The sequence below is a fragment of the Lytechinus variegatus genome, chromosome 8, assembly GCF_018143015.1.
Source record: "Lytechinus variegatus isolate NC3 chromosome 8, Lvar_3.0, whole genome shotgun sequence".
NCBI lineage: Eukaryota > Metazoa > Echinodermata > Echinoidea > Temnopleuroida > Toxopneustidae > Lytechinus > Lytechinus variegatus.
Window position 1 is genome coordinate 9,663,937 of NC_054747.1, and position 23,783 is coordinate 9,687,719.

Consider the following 23,783-nt stretch of genomic DNA (forward strand, 5'->3'; position numbering starts at 1 on the left):
TAAGATAAAATCTTGGCAAAATGTAAATTCTTAAGAATTCTAGGCGGAAGAAAGTGTCCGATTCCCTTTATCAACATGTGGCTGCTGGTGTTTGTGACAGGATGACTAGCTCATATTTTGGACATGTTCTAACATAATTTCTGGAGTGACGAATTAGTGACAAGATGAGTACCAATGTTATCACACAAGTTGACGTTTCGTCCAGACTTGTATGACCAATAAAGTGTATCTTTAACTTGAACTTGAACTCTTCAATAACATTGGCATCTCCAGATTGACTTGACTTTTATAAAAAAAATCCGAAAATTACTTCCATTCTATTTCAAAGAAAATTTCGATCCTCGATAAATCGACTACGCCCTCACTCGGCGTGTTCGAGAAAGGTATCCGAAACATTCGCTTCTGACGTCATCGCAGAAATTCAGAAGCTCGTATTGACATAACCTGTCGTATGAGATATTTTAACAATGATACTAAATACATGTTATCTCCAAGTCATACCAAAGTCAAGCGTTACACCCAAGTACATGAAGTATTTCACTATATTTCACATTTTCTTTGGGTTCATTTCTATATTTTATCATTAAAGCATCAATTTCAATCTTTTCCTATGACTTTTTTATGCAAATGCACGTTTTGGTCGAGCCAGTTACAGGTAACATCAAAATCACTTTGCAATTTTCTTTAACCTCCTTAGATAAAATATCATAAGAGAAAGTAGCAGTATCATCTGCATGAAGACGCATTTGGAATTAACATTCGAATTCAAGTTACATACATCATTGAAAAAAATACAAAATATTAATGGACCCAAACTGGAGCCCTGTGGGACGCCTGATTTATTTCTAACACTTTCACTAATACAATTAGTTACCTCCGATCATTCGCCCCTGATCCATTTTATCAGACAAATAGTCTTTAATTTCAGTTAGGCATGAATGCAACGGTCTGGAACCTGACTGGGAATTTGTTGCCAATTCGTTTTCATTCAAGTATTCATAAAGTTGATTGTGGATTGCTTTTTCTAATATTTTAGACGAGGCAGGTAGAACAGATATTGGTCTCAAATTACCAACATCATATGACACTCCTTTATGTCTTGAAGTAATTCTTGTCGTCTTTAAATTTCTTCTAGTAGTACAAGTTAAAAATGTCATATTGTATAAATAACCAATGGTTCTACTGAAAAGGAGCACCCAATTTAAGAAGCTATGGATGTATGCCACTAACTCCACTTAAACAGACTTTGAACAATCAATGTACGACAATGGCTTAAAAACATAATCTTTCATTTTATTTCACTGAAATGAAATTCGCATTCGGGTAAAGATGTTTGTAAACTATTCAATCCATCAATATTTTGGAAAAACATTTGGAAAAATATTTTGATAACCTTTCTACAACTTTAATGCTATTATCATTAAGTTCTAGCTATCCTTTGAAATTGTATTTTTATCTTTTGTATTTATCGTAATATAGAGATGTTATTACGATAAATACATTGGATAAAACTTACAAAACCTTTTGTTATATGTTCATTTTTTTAATAACATATTTTCACAATTATTCGAGAACGTTTGATGTTATTGTCACACCCAATACATAAAGATGTTAGTAAATAGTTGTTTCTAGAAAAATGTTTAAATGATATAAAAGAAATCAGAATATGTATGTTTCTGATACACTTTTTAAAAGAAATTATAAAAACATTTCTAAAAAAATGTTTTGTTAAAATAGTTTAAAATATTATCATGACATTTCGAGAAAATTTTATGTTATTTTAGTGATATACTACGAACACATTTTAATGTTTTTTCACATATTGTATGACATTATAAGAACGATGTTATATAATCGAAAGACATAGTTTCATACCAATTCAAGAACGCTTGATGTTATTGGTATGATATTATAACAACCTTAAAATGTATTTTTAAATCCCATGTATAAACATAATACTAAAGTTATAAAATGTTAGAGAATTGTATTATAAAATACAAGACACTAAAATAAGGATTTTTCTGACACATTCTGAAATATTTTGGCCAATATGAGAAAAAAATCAACATGTTTTGTCGAACTATTATAACAAATATATATTTTTTTACGTTTCAATAATCGTTGACGTTATTATCATATTCTAACACATTTTTTAAAATGTCGATTTTTCATTAAATATATATCCTTCTGAAAATGTTAGTAGAATATTACTAAATTTTTGGAAAAAAAGTAAAAATCATATCATAAAAACATTGGAAAATATGTCTAAAATACATTCGGTAACGTTTGGAAACATATTAGGAAAACATTTCTCAAAAACGTTGAGTTGAAATATTGTATAAACGTAGTTTCATAACATTTCAAGAACGTTTGATGCTAATTTTAGAATATTGTAACAACGTTTTTAGAATGATATTTTAACATTCAATGTGTCACATTTTAAAGATGTTGGTAAAATGTTATTGTGTTTCTCAAAAAATGTCAATACATGTATTGCATCACAAAAGCGTAAAAGAGGGAAATGTTTTTATACATTTTTAAAAAAAATTGGAAAAAATTGAAACACCTTTTTCAAAAAATGTTTCTTTAAAATATTGTAAAATCATCGTTTCGTATAATTTCAAGAACATTTATTATTACTGTCATAATATTCTAACAACGTTTTGAAAATTTTGTTTTTACATCAAAGATATAAATTTTTAAATATGTCATTAAAATATTGCGTTTCTCTCAAAATGTTAAAATGATATCACAAAAACGTCAAAATTATTATGTTTCTAATACATTTTAGAAAAAGTTTTAGAAAACATCAAAAAAACATTTTTCAAAAACGTTTTGTTGAAATATTTTGAAAACATATTTTCATGACTTTTTATAACATTAGATTTTGTTGCCAAAAAATCCTAAGAACTTTCTAAAAATTATATTTTTACATTAATTATGCAACATTATAAAAATGTCAGAAACTCATTATTTCGTTTTCTTAATGTTTTTTTCATGTCATTTTAACATCATGATTGGACATTGGACATTGCCTTCATTTAATATGTAATTCTGATTATCTGTTTGTATAAATAAATGAACTTAAATTGTGAGCGTTTTAGGCTATGTGGGAAAAGCGCGTTATAAATGTTGAGTATAATTATTATTATTATTTTTATAACATTTAAAAAAAATGTCTTTATTTTTTTCTTGTCTGGCCATCAAAACATATGCTTGATATCATAATAAAGTTAATGTTTCATTAATGTTATGCACATATTCTTAAAAAATGTTTTTTGAAAGCATTTCCAAGAAATATGTCGTTCTGACACTATTCCTTTGATTTTTTTTTCATGTCAAATTTTCTTTGGGGAATAAGTGCCACCCCTTTTCACCCCTGACGTCATTACTTATGTCCTCATGCCCCCAACCAGTAGCGTACCCAGGATTTTCCACAGGCCCCTCCCCCCCGTGGAAAATCCTATACGCTACTGTTTGGGGGCATGTGTACCGGGGGGAACCGTCCGCCAAAAAAATTGACAAGCAAAAAAAAAAAGATTTCAAGCACGTCAGGGGGGAGGGGGGCAGGGATAAGTCCTTTGCATGGGTTGTGACTCGTCAGGGGGGCGGGGGGCAGACTGCTAGTGCCCCCAACAGACAAAAGGTGTCTTTATTCAGTTTTAGCTTTGCTACCGATAAACATTCGCTTGCATCCCTCAAAAGTAAGTTTACATGAATACACCACAAAAACAATTGATGTGATGAAAACGAGAAGGAAAACGGCGACGACATCGAGAAGGTAATATTGATACCAGGTTAGGTCATGAATCGGTGATCGCATGTAGCCGCCACCGTGCTTGAGGACGTGTTCGATCCAGTGGACTGCCGTTTCAAGAGGTGTCATCGGTCGGTCATGGAATATCGCCGACAGCTTTGTAACCGTTTCTTTGTATCTGAAATTGTTCAAATAATTGAAATTTACAATTAGTTAATTATTATAATTGGTTAATTGACCAATTTTGCTAATATCTAGAAAAAAATCCCCTCAAACTAGACATGCCAGCAAACCAGAATTGGAACCATGATTATGAAATTTCATTTCCCCCTTAAAGAATTTACATGAAATTATTTTGTGATAAGAATTAATGAACTTATGTTTTATTTTTGGTGTTTAAAGGCTTAATCTGAAAATTTACAAGATCTGAAAGATTTTTGCAACCGATAACATGTAGGTCGGTACATTGCCGGATCCGGGGATGGCACAGCCGGCACATCCCCCCCCCTTGAGAAGCAAAATTAAAATTTGAAACGTGAAAATGCCGTTAAAACAAAAGTGTGCACCCCCCCCCTCCCTGTGATAGTGAAGAATCTGTCAATTTGTTTTCAGGGCTGCAATTTACTGTAACTTTTAGTTAAAAACCTTTTCAACTTTTTCCTTGGAAAAATGGTTCCCCTTTTTGGAAAATCCTGACTCTGCCCTTGAGTCGGCACAACCTGTCGAATGGGGGCGTAGGAGTGGCTGCAATTGTTTCAAAATACCCCTCGAAAGATTTGAACATGACCAAAACCAAAACATCAAACACAAGAGGTGTAACATTGTCCCCTAGCGCAGCTAAGATGCATGATTCAATGCTTCTTAATCGTTTGTTGAAACAATATCAAGGAACAACCAAAATGGTTTTAGAAAAGGAAGATCCATATTTCCGGTGAAAATTTACTTTTAGTCAAATAGGTACCCCTAGAAGACTTCCGACCTCATTGTGCTCACAGACGCATATCTGATATTATCCAAGGATTATATTTACCAATTATGAACATAATTTATACAGAAATTAATGAAAAGTTGAACAAAAACTAGCAAAAAGTCTGATGATCAATATTTTCTGCCATTTGGCGCATGAATGAAATGCATTTTTTAGTGGCATTTGAAAGATATGACATCAGATCATCTATCAACATCCAAATATAAACATCAAGATTTGAAACAAAATTTTGATAGACTTTTCAAAACTGACTCGTTTCCTTTTATACGCACTGTATAGATACCGGGTTGCGGTAGAATACCATCGGTGTTTTTGCATTGTGGAAACTGTCTGGAAACACAAATTAGGTTTCGCCTCGATTATACTTACTTCTTATCATGTATAACGGCATTGAGGGCGTCTACGATCTTCTCCGATGTTACGGTCACTATATCGAGTGAGAGGCCCATGCCTCGAGTCGTCACCCTAGCTGCGATGTCGGACTGGTCAGCGAACAAGGGTATGACGACGACGGGAACTGCATGATAAAGCGCTTCGTAGAGACCGTTGTTTCCTCCTTGGTACATTAGAACACGTGTTTTATTGTGACCTGCAGTAACGTATGAAAAGGGCGATATTGAAAAATTTAATATGATGCAATCATACCACAATTATCATGTTACCAAATAAGAAACCAAGTAATTTTCAACTCGAAATTTTTAGGTCCCCTTTAGCCTAAAAAAGGTAATATGAAGTTAAATTAATTTCTATGTAATCAATGCTGAACTAAAGAAAAATGGGTTTCTTTCTTAATACATGCCATCGACATTTTAGGACGGGTTGTTTTGTCCTATACAAACTATATTTTTTTTATAACTTCGTATTTATTTTGTATTTTTTATCATTTATTTAATTTTTTCTCATTTGATTACATATATCTGTATTTTTACTTTGTTATTGGTTGTGTTATCTATTTTTTTTGGGGGGCCCACATTGTACAAGCATTGCTTTTAAGTGGGTCCCTCCATTTCCATCTTAATTTAATTTCTATTGAAAAATAGTGTACTTACTTAAAACCTCCAATGTGTTGCCCAAATAGTGCTTTTTTTCACAACATGTGTATTATTATTTTTGTTTCTTTGCAACGGATACAAATACTTATGTTTATATATGGTATACAACTTGTTTTTTTTTTGTTTGATGGAAGTGAAATAAATAAAATTGAATTGAAATTGAATTGAATAGACAAAAGACAGTTTTGGTCATTTCACCGATGTTTTAGAAGCTGGCATCGAAACCTCAAGACACGAGAACGGTCTTACCGAGCAGGTCATTCTGAGGAAGCCATTCCATGGTCTTTATGTTGGGTATCTTGTCAACGAGAGGTGGCGCTGTTCCACGGAACTGCCAGAGCACCTTCTGCGGAAGTCTGGCGAAGGCATTTGCAAATTTGACAATAAACTCTTCTTCCATATGCATCACGTAGGTCCCGAGAGAGAAGATGATGATTCCATCATCCCCTGAACTCTGGACGAATTCTTCCAGGTCCTAAAAACAAAATAGATGAACAAAGCGGGCGTGTGTCGAGGGTTCGTGACAACGAAAGAAAAGGGAGATATATACACAGGGGCGTCGCCCAAGGGGGGGGGGGGGCAGTCAAATGTATTGCTGTACACATGCGTGACCAAATTATGTCCAAACACCCCCTAAACGAGTTTTTCTCTGTGTGCAAAATAACCCCCTAAACAAGTTTTCGTGGGATTTATTTACACATTTCGGCCCCTATAGACAAGTTTTTTAACTAGATTATGTAGTGACCCCAGGGAAAAAAACTTGGGAGAAAACATACTCTAAACACGTTAATCTTAAAAAAAAGCTTTGGGAAAAACATGCACTAAATACGTTTGACCCTGCGATTGACCATTGACCAGTCTTTCAAAACTACCTTTTTTAAATCGTTTTTTTTATACCCTCAACGAGTGCACGCGCGGCCCGCGTCCCAAACTGAAAAAAAAAACAAAGCTTTAAACGCATTTTTTTTGGTCACGCGTGTGTACAGCAATAGATTTGACTACCCCCGCCCCCCCCCCCCCCCCGGTGAAATAAGATATATTCTGAATATCGAAATCTACCACAAATTATATTTTCATATAACAAAGTCGACAGTTTTTCTTCGCTAGCAAGCTTTTATAAAACTATTTAATACTTTTCTATGCATCTTAGCTGCCTCGTCAAAATTTGTGTTCTGATCCATTCTTGAAGTTAAGCTGAGAATACACTGTCAAGAAGTGATCATGGATAAAGTGGTAATTTTATTACAAACAGGGCGTTACTCCGAGTTAATATGGAAGGAGTGACTTTAGTTACCCCTCCTCTAACACCGACTAAGATACTCCTTGAGTTTTCTCAGAAGTATATCGTGGGTTGCAGTTGGCTTATAGAGGGGGAGGGGGTTGGGAACCTTAAATGTCATCTTGCAGTCATGGCAACGCGTCTTACCGAGATGCGTCTTTTAGAGTGCACTTCCTCCGTGTTCGTTTTCGGATAAACGAGTGAGCCTTTGGATTAACGAACCCTTTTTTCGTTTTCGGATTAACGAACATCGAGGTAAACACAACTTACGTATTTCGGAGTTACGAACCTTCGGAATTACGAAAAGTGTGACCGCCCTTCCTATAATCAGCGCGATCATTGTTAGATGGTTAATCATATTCATACACTTTGTCAATCAGCAATATGAAAAAAAAACTTAGATGGGTTGGGTCGAATGAGTATATTTTGCCATCTTGTTTTATTATTAGGCTCATGGCCCCCACCCTGTTAGTTTTTAGGGATATAGGCGTAATGCAGGGGCCGATCCAAGATTTTCCAAAAGAGGAGGGGCACATTTTCCCGAGGAAATATTTGAAAAGCCAAAAAAGAGTTTTTAACAAAAAATAAGGATATCTCGTCCACGAAAACATTTGACAAGCATAAAAAAGGTTTTTCATTAAAAAAATTATGGGTATTTCGTCCACAATAAATTACAAGCAAAAGAAGGGGGTTCAATGTTAAAAGGGGCACACTTCTGTTTCATTGGCACTTTTGCATTATTTTTTTTAGTTGTGCCTCTCGGGGGGGGGGGTGGCACGGGCCGGCTTTTCCCCAGGCCCTGGATCCGCCAGGGGCGTAATGTAGGCCTCCCCAGTGGTCCATGCCCTACCAAACCTATGTATTGCTCACCTCGTACTGTAATGTGTGAGTGTGTATTGCTAGCCTCAAAGTCCATATACACTCCTCAAAGAATATTCCATCTCAAACAATGACTTTAGATCATGATCTTAATTTTAGAAAGATGCGGAAAAGAAAAAAAACAATAATTATTCTCCTCTCAACCTCTCCATACAAAAAATCATAAGGGTTGTCACCCCTTGCATGTACCACCCTAGCTCCCCGCCCCCTACCCCTGCCAGGGTCTCCCCTGTGCAAAATGGCGATGCTCTGCTTTTATTGCTTATAGAATACTAACCTGAGTTAGACTGCCTGCTGGTCTCGTCATAATGCCACCAACTGGTATCAGGTTAGGCATCACTGGAACCGGAAACTCAAAGGCGAAATCAACATTGGCAAGGAGCAGTTGTGACCTTTGATAGAGGTCACTGGGACGAAGCCCCGGGCAGATTCCATGGGCATCCTGGATGGCTGAAACGACATCGGTCATTCTTCTCATCCATTCATTAATTAAAACCATTATACAGTTGATAGCCCTTTGGATCAAGGTCATCTGATTTGTGAAACCAAGGCTCATCTCTGGCATGTAGGCAGCGTTTGAAGGGTTCCCATTGTATCTAGCAAGGTGTGAAAACGAGGTAGCCATGATCGACACATGTCTTTTGGCAGCATACTCAGCTACAAGCAACGTGCACGGAAAATAAGGATCAACCAATGCAACATCAAACTGAGCTTGACGAAGTCTTTGCAGAAGTTCCTTGTCGTTGAACAAATCCTCACAATCACCAATATACTCGTTGATAGCTTCACTCATCCTATACCAGCTCTCTTGACGCCAAGTTCCTTTGAAGACCCCTTTTGTAATAAGTTCATGCCTCCTCCACACTTCTTCAACCGGCACACTGTGCTTGAAGATCTCAAATTGCAAGTCTTTGTACTGTTCTTCCTTTGACCTATTCTCATAGGCATTGCTAATTATGACAGTGACGTTGTGGCCACGCCGCTTTAGCTCGTTTCCAATATGAGCTGCACACATAAAATGACTTCCTGCGCCATATGAAGTGTATATCAGAATATTACTCCCTCTCCCTTGTGCGATTTGTAAAAACCAAAGCAAAACGCCGAGTATTGTTCTGAAAGAACCCATCGTCAAGTACCAAACTTTACCTAACTGCGAGAATCATTTTGATGCAGAACGTAGGCGCGGAATTTCTACATGACTAGGCAACTGTAATGAAGAAATAGAATTATAGAAAAGGCTCATTGAAGAGAGTGGGGTGTGGGCATGGCGTTTCAACTTGAGTGAGCTTCTGTTGTCAGCTTATTAAAGAGCTTCGCATTAGCACTTTGCGATAGGTTTTCCAGGTCAAATGCCCACTGATTGGAACCAATCGTCCTTATAGGGAGTTCGATTCTTTGTATAGGCATACATGAGCCAATATCCGCATAAGAATAGCCTTCTGTGTAGTTTTCACCCAAAGCACATATTATTGGTTAAAAACTGCCCAGAATTGGATGTAAGTTTTAAGCAATTGTTTTATGGAGAAGCTGCACATTTCCAAATTCATGCGGTACCCGTACCATAGAAACTTGTTTTGGAACCTGACATTCACTTGGACTAGCTGCAATGAGTTACTACTTAGAACACTGAACAATAATTGTTGAATTGCATCATTTTCATTAAATCATGTGGTATATATATATCTATTCGGATCCATTATGATGTGGAAGTAACGAATATTACTTTTATTACAGAATATTTGTTATTTTTCTCTTATCCAATCGATGCAAATGGTTCTATGTAATCTCAAACTTGTATATTTCCGTGGGTTAATGGCAGCGCATATTGGCGTTTACATTAAAAGTCGTTGGGTTTGCATATGTGATATAAAAAAAATCCCTCATATACACAAAACGTTCACTTTCGCTCATCATATTCGTCACATTCTTATAAATTTTTATACGTCGAAAGGATATCAAGATATCATGATAAATATGGGCTTGAAGGTGATAAGTCGAGAGCTCGCTTCGTTACTGATATTATGGCTAGCATTTCCCTCATCTTGACGTCGAAGACATTTCTGACGAAGAAGCTGATTCTATTACAATTGATAACAATACGAGCTCCAAGAACTCGGAATGTCTAACAATTAACCAGCAATGCAGAAAGTGCACTGAAATGGTTGATAAACTTCTATACAACTGCATTGCAATCACTTTCTGAATCTGTAGCTGCTATTGTGTGCACAAAGATTCCATTGATCCGCATTTATCAGATGATTGTCCAACTCTCCCACAGCCTTGTGACAACACCACTAGCCCAAAGAAGTCTGTCTATTCAAGATAAATCAAAGCTTATAGGGATAAGCACAATAGGCATCACGCAATGTTGAATCTGCAATCTCTTCCGTCTAATAATACCGATTTAATGACAAAGGATCACGCTTCACGTAAGTCGTAATGATGTCTCCAAGAGAGCCATAATAGCCGATGTCTTGATTATAGATTCATGTGGATCCGGGGGGGGGGGGGCACTTACATTGACGATTGGATACCATGCGCGACCAAAAACACGTAAAAAGGATGTATTTTTCACGATAGGACACGTTACGTACGTAACGTGATAAGGGTGTCAAAAACATAAAAACAATGAAAAAAGGGTATCTATTTCGCTGGGAAAATTACGTGTTTAGGGTCGAATTTGCGGGGATAATAAAACAAAATTTAAATGTTTTATAAAGGATGCCCTTTTTGCCTCAACAATTCGTGTTTAGAGTCCGATTTGCGCGAGGTGTAGAAGGTGGGGTCGTACTAAACCAAATAAGGTAAAGCCGACGACCGAAGGACCCGTAACAATAAACAGTCTTTTAATAATATGTTTAGATTCAACAGGTCTGTCCATTCCTACCCAACCCGCATATCTGGAAACCTCCACCTCACTAACCCCAAATTATTAATAACCCACAAATCCATTCGACATTACGGTCCCGATATTTGGAACAATCTTCCAGACAATATCAAATCATATTCAACAATCTACTCCTTGAAAGCTAATATCAAACGTAACATTATTACATCTTACGCAGCCCCCTCTTAAACTTAATATCTCAACTGCTCTCTGCCGCACCTGCACCTACACCTGCACAGCACCCACTTGATCAATGAAGAACTACTACGTACCTTTTATGAGGCCTCCATCACCATCAAGCCTAATCGCTCACGATGGCGGTCTCCTGCATTCATTTATAACCTTGTTTTGAAAAAAATATACAACACATCTTTTTTTTGGTTAATATTCATTTATAATATTTATACTATGCGACTATTATTTTGTTATAATCATGTATTACCTTTGTAAATATTGTATATATGTATTTTGTAATTCTGATATTGATGTGAATGCAGAAATAAATAAAATCAAATCAAATAAACATTCCTGTACTTGTTTAGGGGTTAATTTCAGGGAATATTTGCCAAGAGTATCGTTTTGTTTTCAATACTTGTTAAGGGTAGGGTTTCACACGCCAATACTTGTTAAGGGTGCATTTTCAGAATATGGAAATTACGTGTTTAGGGTGCTTTTCGAGACCCCATGGTCGCGCATGGTATCCACTCGTGAATGGAAGTGGCCCCCCGGGATGTGGATCGAATTACCAAACTCCAAAAAAAAGAGCAGCCCGTTTGATCCTTAGATGTCACCTATATACCCCATCTAAAAAAATGTTTTAAAATCTAAATCGGACGGCTTTCAAGTACAGAATCATTTATTTTCGATATTTATAGTTGTTTATACTGTGTTCATGGACTCGCACCAGAATACTACTCAAATTATTTTCAGGATCTAAACAAAACCCATTCGAAAATGCGAGGCAGTCCGCCAGACACGATCTTGTTATTCTAAGTTGTCGTTCTGATTATTGCAAACATTGCTTATCTTTAATACGCCTGTCCAAAACTCGTAATATCTTGCCGGTCATCATACAGGAATCGTCATCTTTAAATTCGTTTATATAATATCTATAAAAAAAAACATCTCAGGTAGATTGACAATTAAGGTTTACGCTGGCACTGACTACTTTGAATTTTTTTTTATGTATTTGAATGTAATACCGTTGAAATAATCTCTAAGTTTGCCATGTTTATTATTGATCTATTTGCAATTCATCTTTTATTGTATTTCTTTGCATATTTTATGCTATTTCGAATGTTTTTATCTGTAAATATTTTCTGTTATTGCATTCCTGTGTATTGGGGCCCCATATGGGAGATCAACTGATGTTGAATGGGCTACCTCGTTCCTTATTGAATTAACAATACACAATAAAAAAACATTGAAGCACTGTTCTACTTACGAACAGGCCAAGGTAAATTCTTTCATTACTCACTAATTGAAATAATGTTGGCAATATATTTGTTAATCATATCAACGATAAATTATAAACCTATATATAATTATGTAAAACAAGAAAAATGATATGTTATTAGATAATATAGCTCATTTCATCGACAAGAGTCCGTTCAAGGTCAAAGGGCTCTCTCTCTCTCTCTTGTTGCTGTAGCATGTCATCTTAACCTTTGTCATGTTTAACTCCGCCATTTTTGCCCCTGCCATTTTTACCTCTGCCATTTTTACCTGGTACCGATAGTATGACTTCCCCAACATTCACGCCAGTGAAATCTAAGGATGTTTTGATTGGTTTATGATCAGTTATAACCATATTTAAAAATCATTTGTATCAAACGATTCATAGATGGATGTACGAATACTCTCGTGATGCAACGTAGCCCTTTGTCATATGGTCAAAATCTTGTAAGATTAGAATGAGCGCGCGGTGCCGAGCGGTGCCAACGCGCGAGAAATTATGCATTTCAGGAACTGGGCAAATTTTAAGGACAAGTCCAACCCAACAAAAACTTGATTTGAATGAAAAGAGAAAAATTCAACAAGCACAACACTGAAAATTTCATCAAAATCGGATGTAAAATAAGAAAGTTATGACATTTTAAAGTTTCGCTTCATTTCACAAAACAGTTCTATGCACATCTCGGTCAGTATGCAAATGAGGGAACTGATGACATTACTCACTCACTATTTCTTTTGTATTTTATTATATGAAATATGAAATATATTTTGATTTTCTCGTCATTGTCATGTGTAATGAAGTTTCATTCCTCGGCCTGAACATGTGAAATTTCATTATTTTAAAATTTTGTGCGTCAGGCAAGGAGGTCCTAATCATCAAATTCGTAAAAATTGAAATATTGTATAATTCAAACAATAAAAAAAAGAAAGAAATAGTGAATGAGTGACATCATCGACTCTCTCATTTGGATGTAACTGGCTCGTTCATATAACTATTTTGTTAAAAATAAGTGAAACTTTGAAATGTCATACCTTTCTTATTTTACATCCGATTTTGATGAGATTTTCAGCATTGTGCTTGTCTGATTTTTCTCTATGGATTCAAATCAACATTTTTCTGAGGTGGACTTGACCTTTAAGCACTTAATTTGATTCCATTTAAAGATGAATCCACACATTAACAGTGTAGTATTTCAGGATTAAAAAATATTTTTTATGTCTTGAAAAGTGAAGGGGGGTGATCGTACACCCCCCCCCTCCGAAAAGATTGCTCCGCTGCAAATTCCTCACAAAAATGGAATGACCAACTTCTACCCTATTCTAAACCTAATGCGAAACCCAATCGCAGCATAGACCCAGACCGTACCCACGTATTGCACGACAAATCAAAGATCAGTCGGAAGCTTATAAGCTACTTAACACAGAAATGCAAGCTTTGTGCCTTTTCACTACTAACCAGCTTAGTATTTTACTTAAGAATATTATCGGGCGAAAATAAGAGTAAAGCGTCGAGCTCTAATGGCCGCCCGCGAAAAGTTATGTCCCCTCCAGAGTAAGAGCTGTCGTTGGTGCTAGAATGCTTCTGAAAGGGAAGAAAATGAGTATCCAAGAAGACTTGACACAAGTTCGCCAAATCCTCCATCAGAGGTTGAAATCGATAGAAACTTCCAAGATCCTATTTATTGGAGCACTGATGACAGAGTATTTGTGTCACTGCAAGGGGCGGAAATCTCTCCCAAAAGGTAGGGGGGACAAGGGGCTGGAAAATTTGACGAGCAAAAAAAAAAGATATCACCCCAAACTTAAGCCCATTTAGACGAAAATAAATTTGACAAGCAAAAAAAAAACAAGGAAAAGTAAAAGGTAATCACCCCAAATTTAAGCTCATTTCGACTAGAATAGATTTGACAAGCCAAAAAAGAAAAAGAAAAGGTTATCATTCCAAATTTAAGCTCATTTCGACGAAAATAAATTTGACAAGCAAAGAAAAAGTTTATCATCCCAAAAGTAAAGTCATCTCGTCCTAAAATACATGTTTTATTTCGATTGTGAAAGATGTATTTCTTACCATCATAAAAGACAAAAAAAAATAGTAGGGGCAATTGATATTGTGCCCCCTACTACTTTGGGTAGGGGGGACACGTCCCCCCCTGTTCCCCTGGGATTTCCGCCCATTGTCACTGCCCTCCACTGTCGGAAAGACGGTGAAGAAACTCATCACATGTGAACAACATCTCTGGAATATCTAGGACTTGAATGAACATGATGAACGCATTGATCTTCCTTTTTTTTCAATGTCCTGAGAGTATTTCGGATATGTTTATTTTACCTACCTGTAGTGTTAATATCTGTCTCTTTTTACTGAGTAATAAATTTTCACGATTTTTAATTGTACTTTGTATTGCCCATGTTATACACCTACTTTATTGCAAAAATAATGTGTATGGCATAACCGATATACATGTACATACATGTATGAGCCCATCGCACACATCACTTGTCTAGATTAAGTAAGATCCAGTATCACTACATATCCACCATGTCCATCTTACCTTGCCTCGATCTATCTTACCTTTGAAAATGACATTGAAAATGAACAAAAATTTGTATGAGCAGTCTCATATTCCTCATGCTTACCTGTACAAACTCTACATTTTGAGGATCTTGAGATATTTTCTTCTCCTCTACTTGACCATGTTGACAACTTGAATTCTAATGAAGTTTTCTGGGATGACCATAGTGGTAAATGCTACTCGATTGAATCTTTTAATAATAGTACATCTTACTTGAACTCTTCATCCTTTTCTCTATTCTATATGAATGCCAAAGCGTAGCCAAGAATTGTCCCTATTGCATGAATTTAATCCATATTTTATCACACAGTTTTCAAATACATGGTTTCACAGAAATCTGGTTCAAGAACTCTGTATCCACTTTGTATATTCCCCATTACTCTATTTTACACGAAGGAGAGGTGGAGGGGTTTGTTACGGTGCCAGGTAAAAATGGCAAAGGTAAAAATGGCAGAGGTAAAAATGGCAGAGGTAATAATGGCAGAGGAAAAAGTGGCAGAGGTAATAATGGCAGAGGTAAAAATGGTAGAGGTAATAATTGCAGAGGTAAAAGTGGCAGAGGTAAAAATGGCAGAGGTAAAGATGATAAAGATAGGCTACATCATAATAATTATCATCCATGACCGGACTCTTGTCGACGAAATGGGCTATAAAAACTGATTAAATATTATGTTGTTTTTCGTCATTTAAGATCTATACTCTGTCATTTATATGACTAAACTCAAGCATTTTCTTGCCAAAATGATTTCAATTAGTGACTGCATGATGAAAGGATCTTAAGCTCGTAAGCAGAACAACGCTTTACATACAAACCCAACGATTTTTTTAAAATGTAAACACCAATGTGTGCAGCCACTAACCCTCTGAAACGAACAAGTTCGGGTCTACGTCGAACTACTTTCATAATGTAAACTGGATAAAAAAATAACTGAACATTCTGTAATAAAAGTATATTTTTTTAATTTCCATATCATGATGGATCATGATGAATAGATATTGATGTCACTGGCGGATCCATGGGGCACAGCTGGCCCGTGCCCCCCCCCCTTGAGAGGTACAATTAAAATCTTAGCAAATATGCTAACTCAAGTGTGCCCCCTTTTTAAAGCGAGACCCTTTTCTGCTTGCTAATTATTTTTGTGGACGAGTTAGTAGGCGGAAAACTTTTTTTGCGTGTCATTTTTCAGGAAAATGTGCCCCCCCCCTTGGAAAATTCTGGAGCTGCCCCTGATAAATGTGATAGGTTAAATTTAAATGATACAGTTATTGTTCAATTTTTAGAGCAATACCTCAATGTAGCTAGTCCAAGTGGATGCAAGGTTCCCAAATGGTTTGACGTCATATATGGGAAGCTGCCCCATGACATTTTATGCACTAAAAATGGTTCATAATTGTTTTAATAATATTTCAGGAGCGTCAGTGAAATGATTTGTCTCTTGATATATATACTGAAGATAAAAAAAAATTTGGATTTTTTTCTAGAAAATTACATTTCATTAATATTTTCTATACACCAAATATGGGAAAGCTGCTCGCAAATGACGTCATCATTAAAATATAAAAGTATAGCTTTTTAACCTTTGATTTCCTAAAACCCTCACCAATATCTTTTTTTTCTGCTATTCTACAATGACTTAACTATTGTTGAACTTCCCCTGTAATGAATTAAGTACAATTGCAATCAAGAGTGTACTTCAAATTTGGATACTAATACAGTAAGTTGACATGAGAAGGCCGTCCATGAGAGTCCAGAAAAAATAAGATATTCAAGCCAAAAGATTATCAATTTGGTGCAGACGATCTATCTATGATTTTAAGAATGTCACCCTTTCCATTATTTTTATTTTCTTAGAACCTTTCTTAGTTAATTTATGTATGGCTTACATGCGGGGGCTTTTTGATTTTTTTTTTCAAGGGGGTTTAAGACTCTTTTTACCTATACCATTATGACCTCTGCCATTTTTACCTCTGCCATTTTTACCTCTGCCATTATTACCTCTGCCATTTTTACCTCTGCCATTATTACCTCTGCCATTTTTACCTCTGCCATTTTTACCTCTGCCATTATTACCTCTGCCATTATTGCCTCTGCCATTTTTACCTCTGCCATTTTTACACCGAGCCTTTGTTACTATGTATCTGATCAACTTGTGTATAATACACGTGGCCATCTGAATTTCATTTCTGAAAAAATAATACTTTAGTTATAGAAATATTATCATCAGTTACAGGTGAAGAGACTTCGTGTATTATAGGGATCATATATCGCGCCCCTGACTGTAACTCACATGTCTTATGTCACTATAACCCAACAAAATAAACCAGCCTATATCATGAGTGATTTTATAATTACAACTTACTCGGACCTCGTCATGCATCCACTCAAACTTTTACTGATACACTTGCATCTTTCCCATACAGGCCGTTTATTACGAAATCAACTCGTGCCTTGTATCAGCTACTTCAATTTCAGACATTAAAAACATTTTGTCAATATCTGTAATAAGAAATCAAACAATGGTGCTTTATACGCCGATATATCTGACCACTTTCCTTCATTTCGTATTTCAGAATCTAAATTAAAAAATCAACTCAAAACAAAACTTCAAACACGAAATTTATGAATTGACAACTTCCTCAATTTGGAGCATGCATGGCTGGTCAGGTTTTTTTTTTTAATTGAAGACCCAAATTAAGCGTACATAATTTTTTGGGGAATTTTCATGAGGTATATAATGTGCCCCTTCTGAATGTTATAAATCGTAAATGTCCACGACAACCGTGGAATACAAGGGGAAAATCTATTTTTCATCCCCAAGTGCTTAACAAACAATAAAATTGGTTTACTCCGAAGGGGAAACGCCTTTTGCCTCAATGGGGCTAAAAATGGCGAATTTTCCAAGAAATGGGCAAAATACAAAAAGGGGAGTGACTTCGGCAGACCCCTGAGGGGGTAAGATTTGCTATGCCATCATTTCTTTATTTGCAATTGATTAAAAAAAAGCCTACTCTTTTGCCTCCAGGTGATTTCAAGACAATAAAAGTTGTTTTTCTTTGTAGCAAAACACCACTTTGTCACATTGGGGGCTCAAAAAAGCACGATATCTTAATAGTTAAGCCACGGATAGGGGGGTACTTTCGACAGGCTATTGCGCAGGCGCGGATCCAGGAGGGGGCCGAGCCGGCCCCGCTCCCCCCCCCTATTTTTTGACAACCTGCAAAAAATATGTAGTCTTTATCTAGTAGAAACTACGAAAAATAGAAAGAAAAAATAAGAAAGAGGTATTATACCCATGATGTGTAATTTACAGCCTTGTAACGGCGGCCCGAAGGAAACCAGAAAAATGTGAGCAGAAGAATTGGAAATAGACTTTATATAAAAATATTTTGCTCGCGCTTCGCGCTTGCATTGCCTGTGTTATGGAAAACATTCAAGAGGAATAAATGACACTTCATATTATATCCAGTTCTGAAATCAATTTGCACACAATATTTTAGTTCGCACATCAAGCTTTCATTATTTTGTTTGATTTACATAAATTGTTATATGAAAAAATTTCAGCTCGCACTGCACGCTGGCATTGTTTGATTTGTGAGATATCTATCCTCTTTGGAATTTCTTTTAGAAATTTGTCAAAATGCTCCGTTATTAAGTCAGTATATAAAAAAAATTAAGCTCGTGCTTCGCGCTCGCATTTAATTGTTTGAGACACACAGCTTGTTATTTATTTAAATGAAAACTTGCTTAGACTGTCCAGTTTTCATGCGGAGTATTGAAAATTTTGAGCTCGCGCTTCGCACTCTCATTATTTAGTTGGTGATACTTGTATCCTCTTCATTAATCACTAAAACAGTCCTAATTGAGTCCCTTTTCACGCATTGGTTAGTTGGCTTATCTTTGTTCATGATTATAAAAACTGCTCAGAATCTTCAGTTCAGGACATAAAATATCAAAGAATTCTAGCTCGCGCTTCGCGCTCGCATTATATATTAAGACCACATGAGATACCTTATCTAATTCATAATAATAAAAACTGATTATACTTAAGACTTCAGTCTTTAATTAGACTACCCCCTGAAAAAAATAGATTATAGCGACCATGCAATCGAAAAAAAAAAATTGATGAAAATATATTTCGGCCCCCCTATTGGCGAGAGCTGGATCCGCCCCTGATTGGGGGACTATGCTTTGATATTCTTGAACGTAATTGTATGCAGCAAAGCAATTCATCCTCTAACTTTTCAAAGAGATTTCATGAACATAAAAGTTGCTTTTGATATGTAGAAAAAGCCCTTTGCCCACATATCAATTGAAGTACTATACACCTTTCTGTCGCTATACGCACACTTTACCCCAAGAAAGGCAAGACCACCGATTTAATCTATTGTACTCTCTTTAAAGGCATGCGAGCGATCGCGTTGTAGTCGATATCAAAAGTGTGACTTGACACGGAGGTTGGTTTTTGGTGTCACTTTCTTGCAATATCTAATAATACATTCGGATGTACCTGCCCTTAATCTAAGCAAGTTAAGACATTATTACTGTTATGAAGGTTATCAATTTTTCTCATTGATATATCCCCTTTGTGGTCGAATGTTGATATTTTGCATTAGTTGTTGATACTTACGATACAACAGAAAGATATCAACGCACATGCAAAAATTTTACCGAAAACATGGAAATTTGGGCATAAATTCTCACATTTTACGAAAATATTAACCAGATAGTCCCGAAAACGATTGCAATCGATTTATGATATCTTAATCATAGTGAATTGCGTATCCATTTCAAGATTTTCGCATTATCTGTGCAAAAAATATTAAGGATAAGGCATATCCAATTAATTTTGGCAGCCATCTTGGATTTATGCAAATTAGATGCCTTTCCCCTATTCGGATAGTTTGGAACTTTTAGTATGTTGTACTAGGGACTTCACCGAAATGCATTGTGGTGAAAATAATTATGTTGCAATTTGTTCCAAGTTTGGTCAAAATTTGGGCTGAAATAACTGGACTAGATTGTGTTGATACTATTCCTCCCTTCTGTTTATATCTGTTAAGGGCGGAATTCCTCAAGGTTCAATCCTTGGCTCATTTTTTTCTTTTATTTGTGAACATGTAAAAAAAATTCTTCAACACATTGTGACACTGTTTTGTATTATATGTTGATTACACAAACTAAATATTTAGTAACAAAGATTCTGCAAAACTCACAGAAGACATTAACATTAATCTTGCCAATCTATTAGAATGGTCTATTAATATAAAAAATCATGAATTTTGTTGGCCTTCATCAAGAATTAATGACTCATCAGCAATGGTATTAATCTCAATTCGAATCCTATTGACAGAATCAATTGTCTTAAATTTCTTGGTGGGATTATTGACCAGAACCTAAATGGGAAAAGTCACATAGACATGATAGACAGCCTTAATCAAGTCTTGCCAAGAAATTGTGGAATAATCTATAAATTGTCGCATGTATTACATTTAAAAAACACTTCATGTACTGTATAATACTTTGCTTTTGCCATACTTAAATTATGGAAACATATTATGGGGCAGAGCATCTTCCACAGCTTTGAATAATATACACTGATCCTCCAAAAGAAGGTCATCCTCGCTCTCACGCGTGCAGATTTCCGTGCCCAAACACCCCATCTATAAGCAGCTGAATATTTTGCGACTTCCAGACATTGTTAAATTTAATACCAAACGGCTTTGTTCGTGTATAAATACCACAAACAAATTCTACCACATAGTTTTGACATCTTTCTTCAGCAGACTCCTTTCATTCTTACTCACATCTCCGCACTCACCCCATTCCTGAAATCAAACATGCTCATTTCAAACTAGATCACAGTGAATGGTTCAAAGCTTTGGAATAATACGCCGTCCTACTTAAAGAACTCACATTCTTTATATACATTAAAAAATATTAAAGTATTTTCTACAAGCTCACATTGAATAATAGCATAATGTACATTACATCAGGGCATCCATTTCTTTATGTAGTTGGGGTTTTTTTTGCTGGGTTCGTCTGGCCGAAAGGAATGTCTCCTTATATTATATCCACGGTCTCTCTTGTTCATCTTTCTTTACCTTGGAGCTCATTTTATTCTTTTCTCTCCTATCTTTCACTTTCCATTTTATTTGTTTTACATCTACCTCTTCCGACTTTTCTCTCTTCTCTTTACTTTACCCCTTTTTTCAGCCTCTTGTCATATATCTATAGCTATTTATTTTTTCCTATTCAGGCTACCTTGCCTGCTGGCCTCTACTGGCATTTTTAGGTGTGCATCACAAGCCTTTCATAATTTTAGAATACATTCTCTCCCCCCCCCCCCCTTTCACTGTGATGATCACTCAAAAGAGCCGGCCCAAGGAACAAAATGATACCATTCGCGGATGATCTGGGGAGGGGTGCATGGGGACATCATTGGTACGTTGCCCATGAGTGAACGTGTCAAATTCAAAATCCTTTTACTGGTATATCACTCAGTCCATGGCTATGCTCCACAGTACAACAGTGGGGAGCGTTTCATGAAAGGATTTTATACGACAAATCGTGTTTTATCGACAACTACCGTAACAGTATACCTCTCAGCCAGGGGCGGATCCAGGATTCCCCCCCCCCCTCCAAAAAAAGGGGGCGCATTTTGGGCAGGGAAAATTTGACAAGTAAAGAAAAAAATGGAAAAGAAAAGGTTTTTAACCCCCCCCCCAAAAAAAAAGGGATATTTCGTACCGAAAAAATTTGCCCCCCCCAAAATAGTCTTCACTTTCAAAAGAGGGGGCTTCTCAAGGGGGGCACAGGCCAGTTGTGCCCCCCCCCTTAGGCAAGATGCAATTAAAAAAAATAATGAGGGAAATCTTAAAATTTGTGTACAAAACATAGTGATTACCTTCTTTCTAATGATAAAAATACGCCCTCTTGGAAGGGGAAAAAATAATCATGAAATGTAAAAAGAGGATGATAAAACAAATCAAGACATTACACAGCAGTTTTTTTTAATCTTGCATATAACATATCACCTTTAATTGTTCAGCTACACAATATTCATTAAATATATGTATTTACATTTCATTGTGGCACACATTCTGTCTATACACAATTTGAAAAAATGACAACTTCAATAAAACTATACAACTATAAAGTATTACATGTACATAAACCATATATAGTACAGGCAGTGTAATATGAATTGACATAATTTCTTTGCAAAAAATGTACATGCACACTGAACAATTATGAAATTTGTATTAAAAATTTCTACATTCAAGAAAAAAAAACGCAGCTATGTTTGCAGCTTTAGAGATAGTGCAAAGTGACCTCCAGGGGCCCGTAACACAAAGCTTTCAATGATCGTAGAACGTTTTTTCTACGACTGATTCCATTGACTACAATGTACAATCAATCGTAAAAATCAAGCTTATGATTAATCGCTAACCTTAGTGTTACGGGACCCACATGTACTATTGAAAAAAAATAAAGGCATGTTCAATACCTGAGTATTGCGGGGGAGATGGAAACATCTAGTGCAAAACTTTTTAATTTGTACTTTTTTTTTAAATGCACATGCATCCTATTCCATGCTCTTATGCAGTGGACCTCCAAATAATATTAAATAACAAATCTGTCCCTTCAGAGAATTCTAAAAGGAATAAGTACTCATCCTTGCAAAGATATGCATAACTTACAAAAATTTTATTTGGTGGCAACATTAAATGAATTGTTTAACCCTAAAAAGATTGGGGGGGGGGGGCCTTTTAGGCCCCCCTGTACATAAATCGCGATAACTTTTTTGCGCATGAAGCGTTCGCGCCGCCATTTCATGACTTTTTTCTCTCGAGTTTTGCGCAACTTTTGATACCAAATTTGTATACCCCCATGCCGCGGTTACGGAGTTACGTAACATTTTCGTATCACATGTCACGTAAGAAATTGAAATTTGTATTCGTTTGTGTGTAAAGTGTATGGTATTTGAATGAATGTTATACACATTGTTTTCTAACTACATTTTTATTTGTTTCTTTCTATATTATGTCACTTGTGAATTCAAGTAGCAGTTCTAGGATATGAAAATAATGAAAAACATTGCATAAAAAAATAAAGAAATACATAAGAAATGCAAAATAAAGAAATACATAAGAAATTAAAATCAAAGAAAAACATAAGAAAAGTAGTGCAAAATACCAGAATCGCTTGCACAACTATATTTTTGGGTGCAGGAAACACTGAATAGACAAGTAATGTCACACTTTAGTTGATTATGCTATAATTGATATTGAATAAGTTATATATTACACAAACCCAAAATATATCTAGAATACTCAAGAATTTGCAAACAGGAATTTATGGACCGCAATAGGTACCAAAATATGAAAAATTCAATTTTTTGTTAAAAATTTGCATATTCGCATAATTAATTATGAATATAATTTGCATAAATTATGTGATATCTCCTATGCTTTGTTTTCACCAGCTAGTGTACATGTAACACATCACTTGTGTATCTTCCAAGATTGCTTTGTCTCATTGCAAGAGAGTGTAATGCAATGAAACATGCCAATTATTGTATTTCTCTACATAACGCATGCGGAGTACTTATTTGCATATTTAGTAATTACTAATTTGCATAAGCATATCTAATAATTCAAGCATGAAACAACACAATTCCATGATAAACAACCTCTTCTTACAGCTGAAAACCTTGAAACGGGAATTTATGGACCGCAATAGGTACCAAAGTATGAAAAATTCAATTTTTTGATAAAAATTTGCACATTCGCATAATTAATTATGCATATATTAAAAAATACAATGAATATCAGTATTTTGACTATGTTTTCTTTTAGAGGACATGACAAAGGATGTGTGTGCCAAATTTGGTTGCGATCGGACGACCAACG

General features: G+C 35.7%; 1 protein-coding gene across 1 annotated transcript; it reads right to left on the bottom strand.

Annotated features, from left to right (window-relative positions):
- Positions 1-524: 524 nt before the first annotated feature.
- On the bottom strand, positions 525-9,152 carry LOC121419946 (UDP-glucuronosyltransferase 2C1-like). The gene is made up of 4 exons (XM_041614436.1): positions 8,233-9,152; positions 6,047-6,272; positions 5,115-5,334; positions 525-3,935 (listed from the first exon to the last, which is right to left on the bottom strand). The coding sequence occupies exons 1-4, from the start codon at positions 9,079-9,081 to the stop codon at positions 3,653-3,655; spliced, it is 1,578 nt and encodes a 525-aa protein (XP_041470370.1). The 5' UTR covers positions 9,082-9,152; the 3' UTR covers positions 525-3,652.
- Between the last annotated feature and the right edge of the window lie 14,631 nt (positions 9,153-23,783).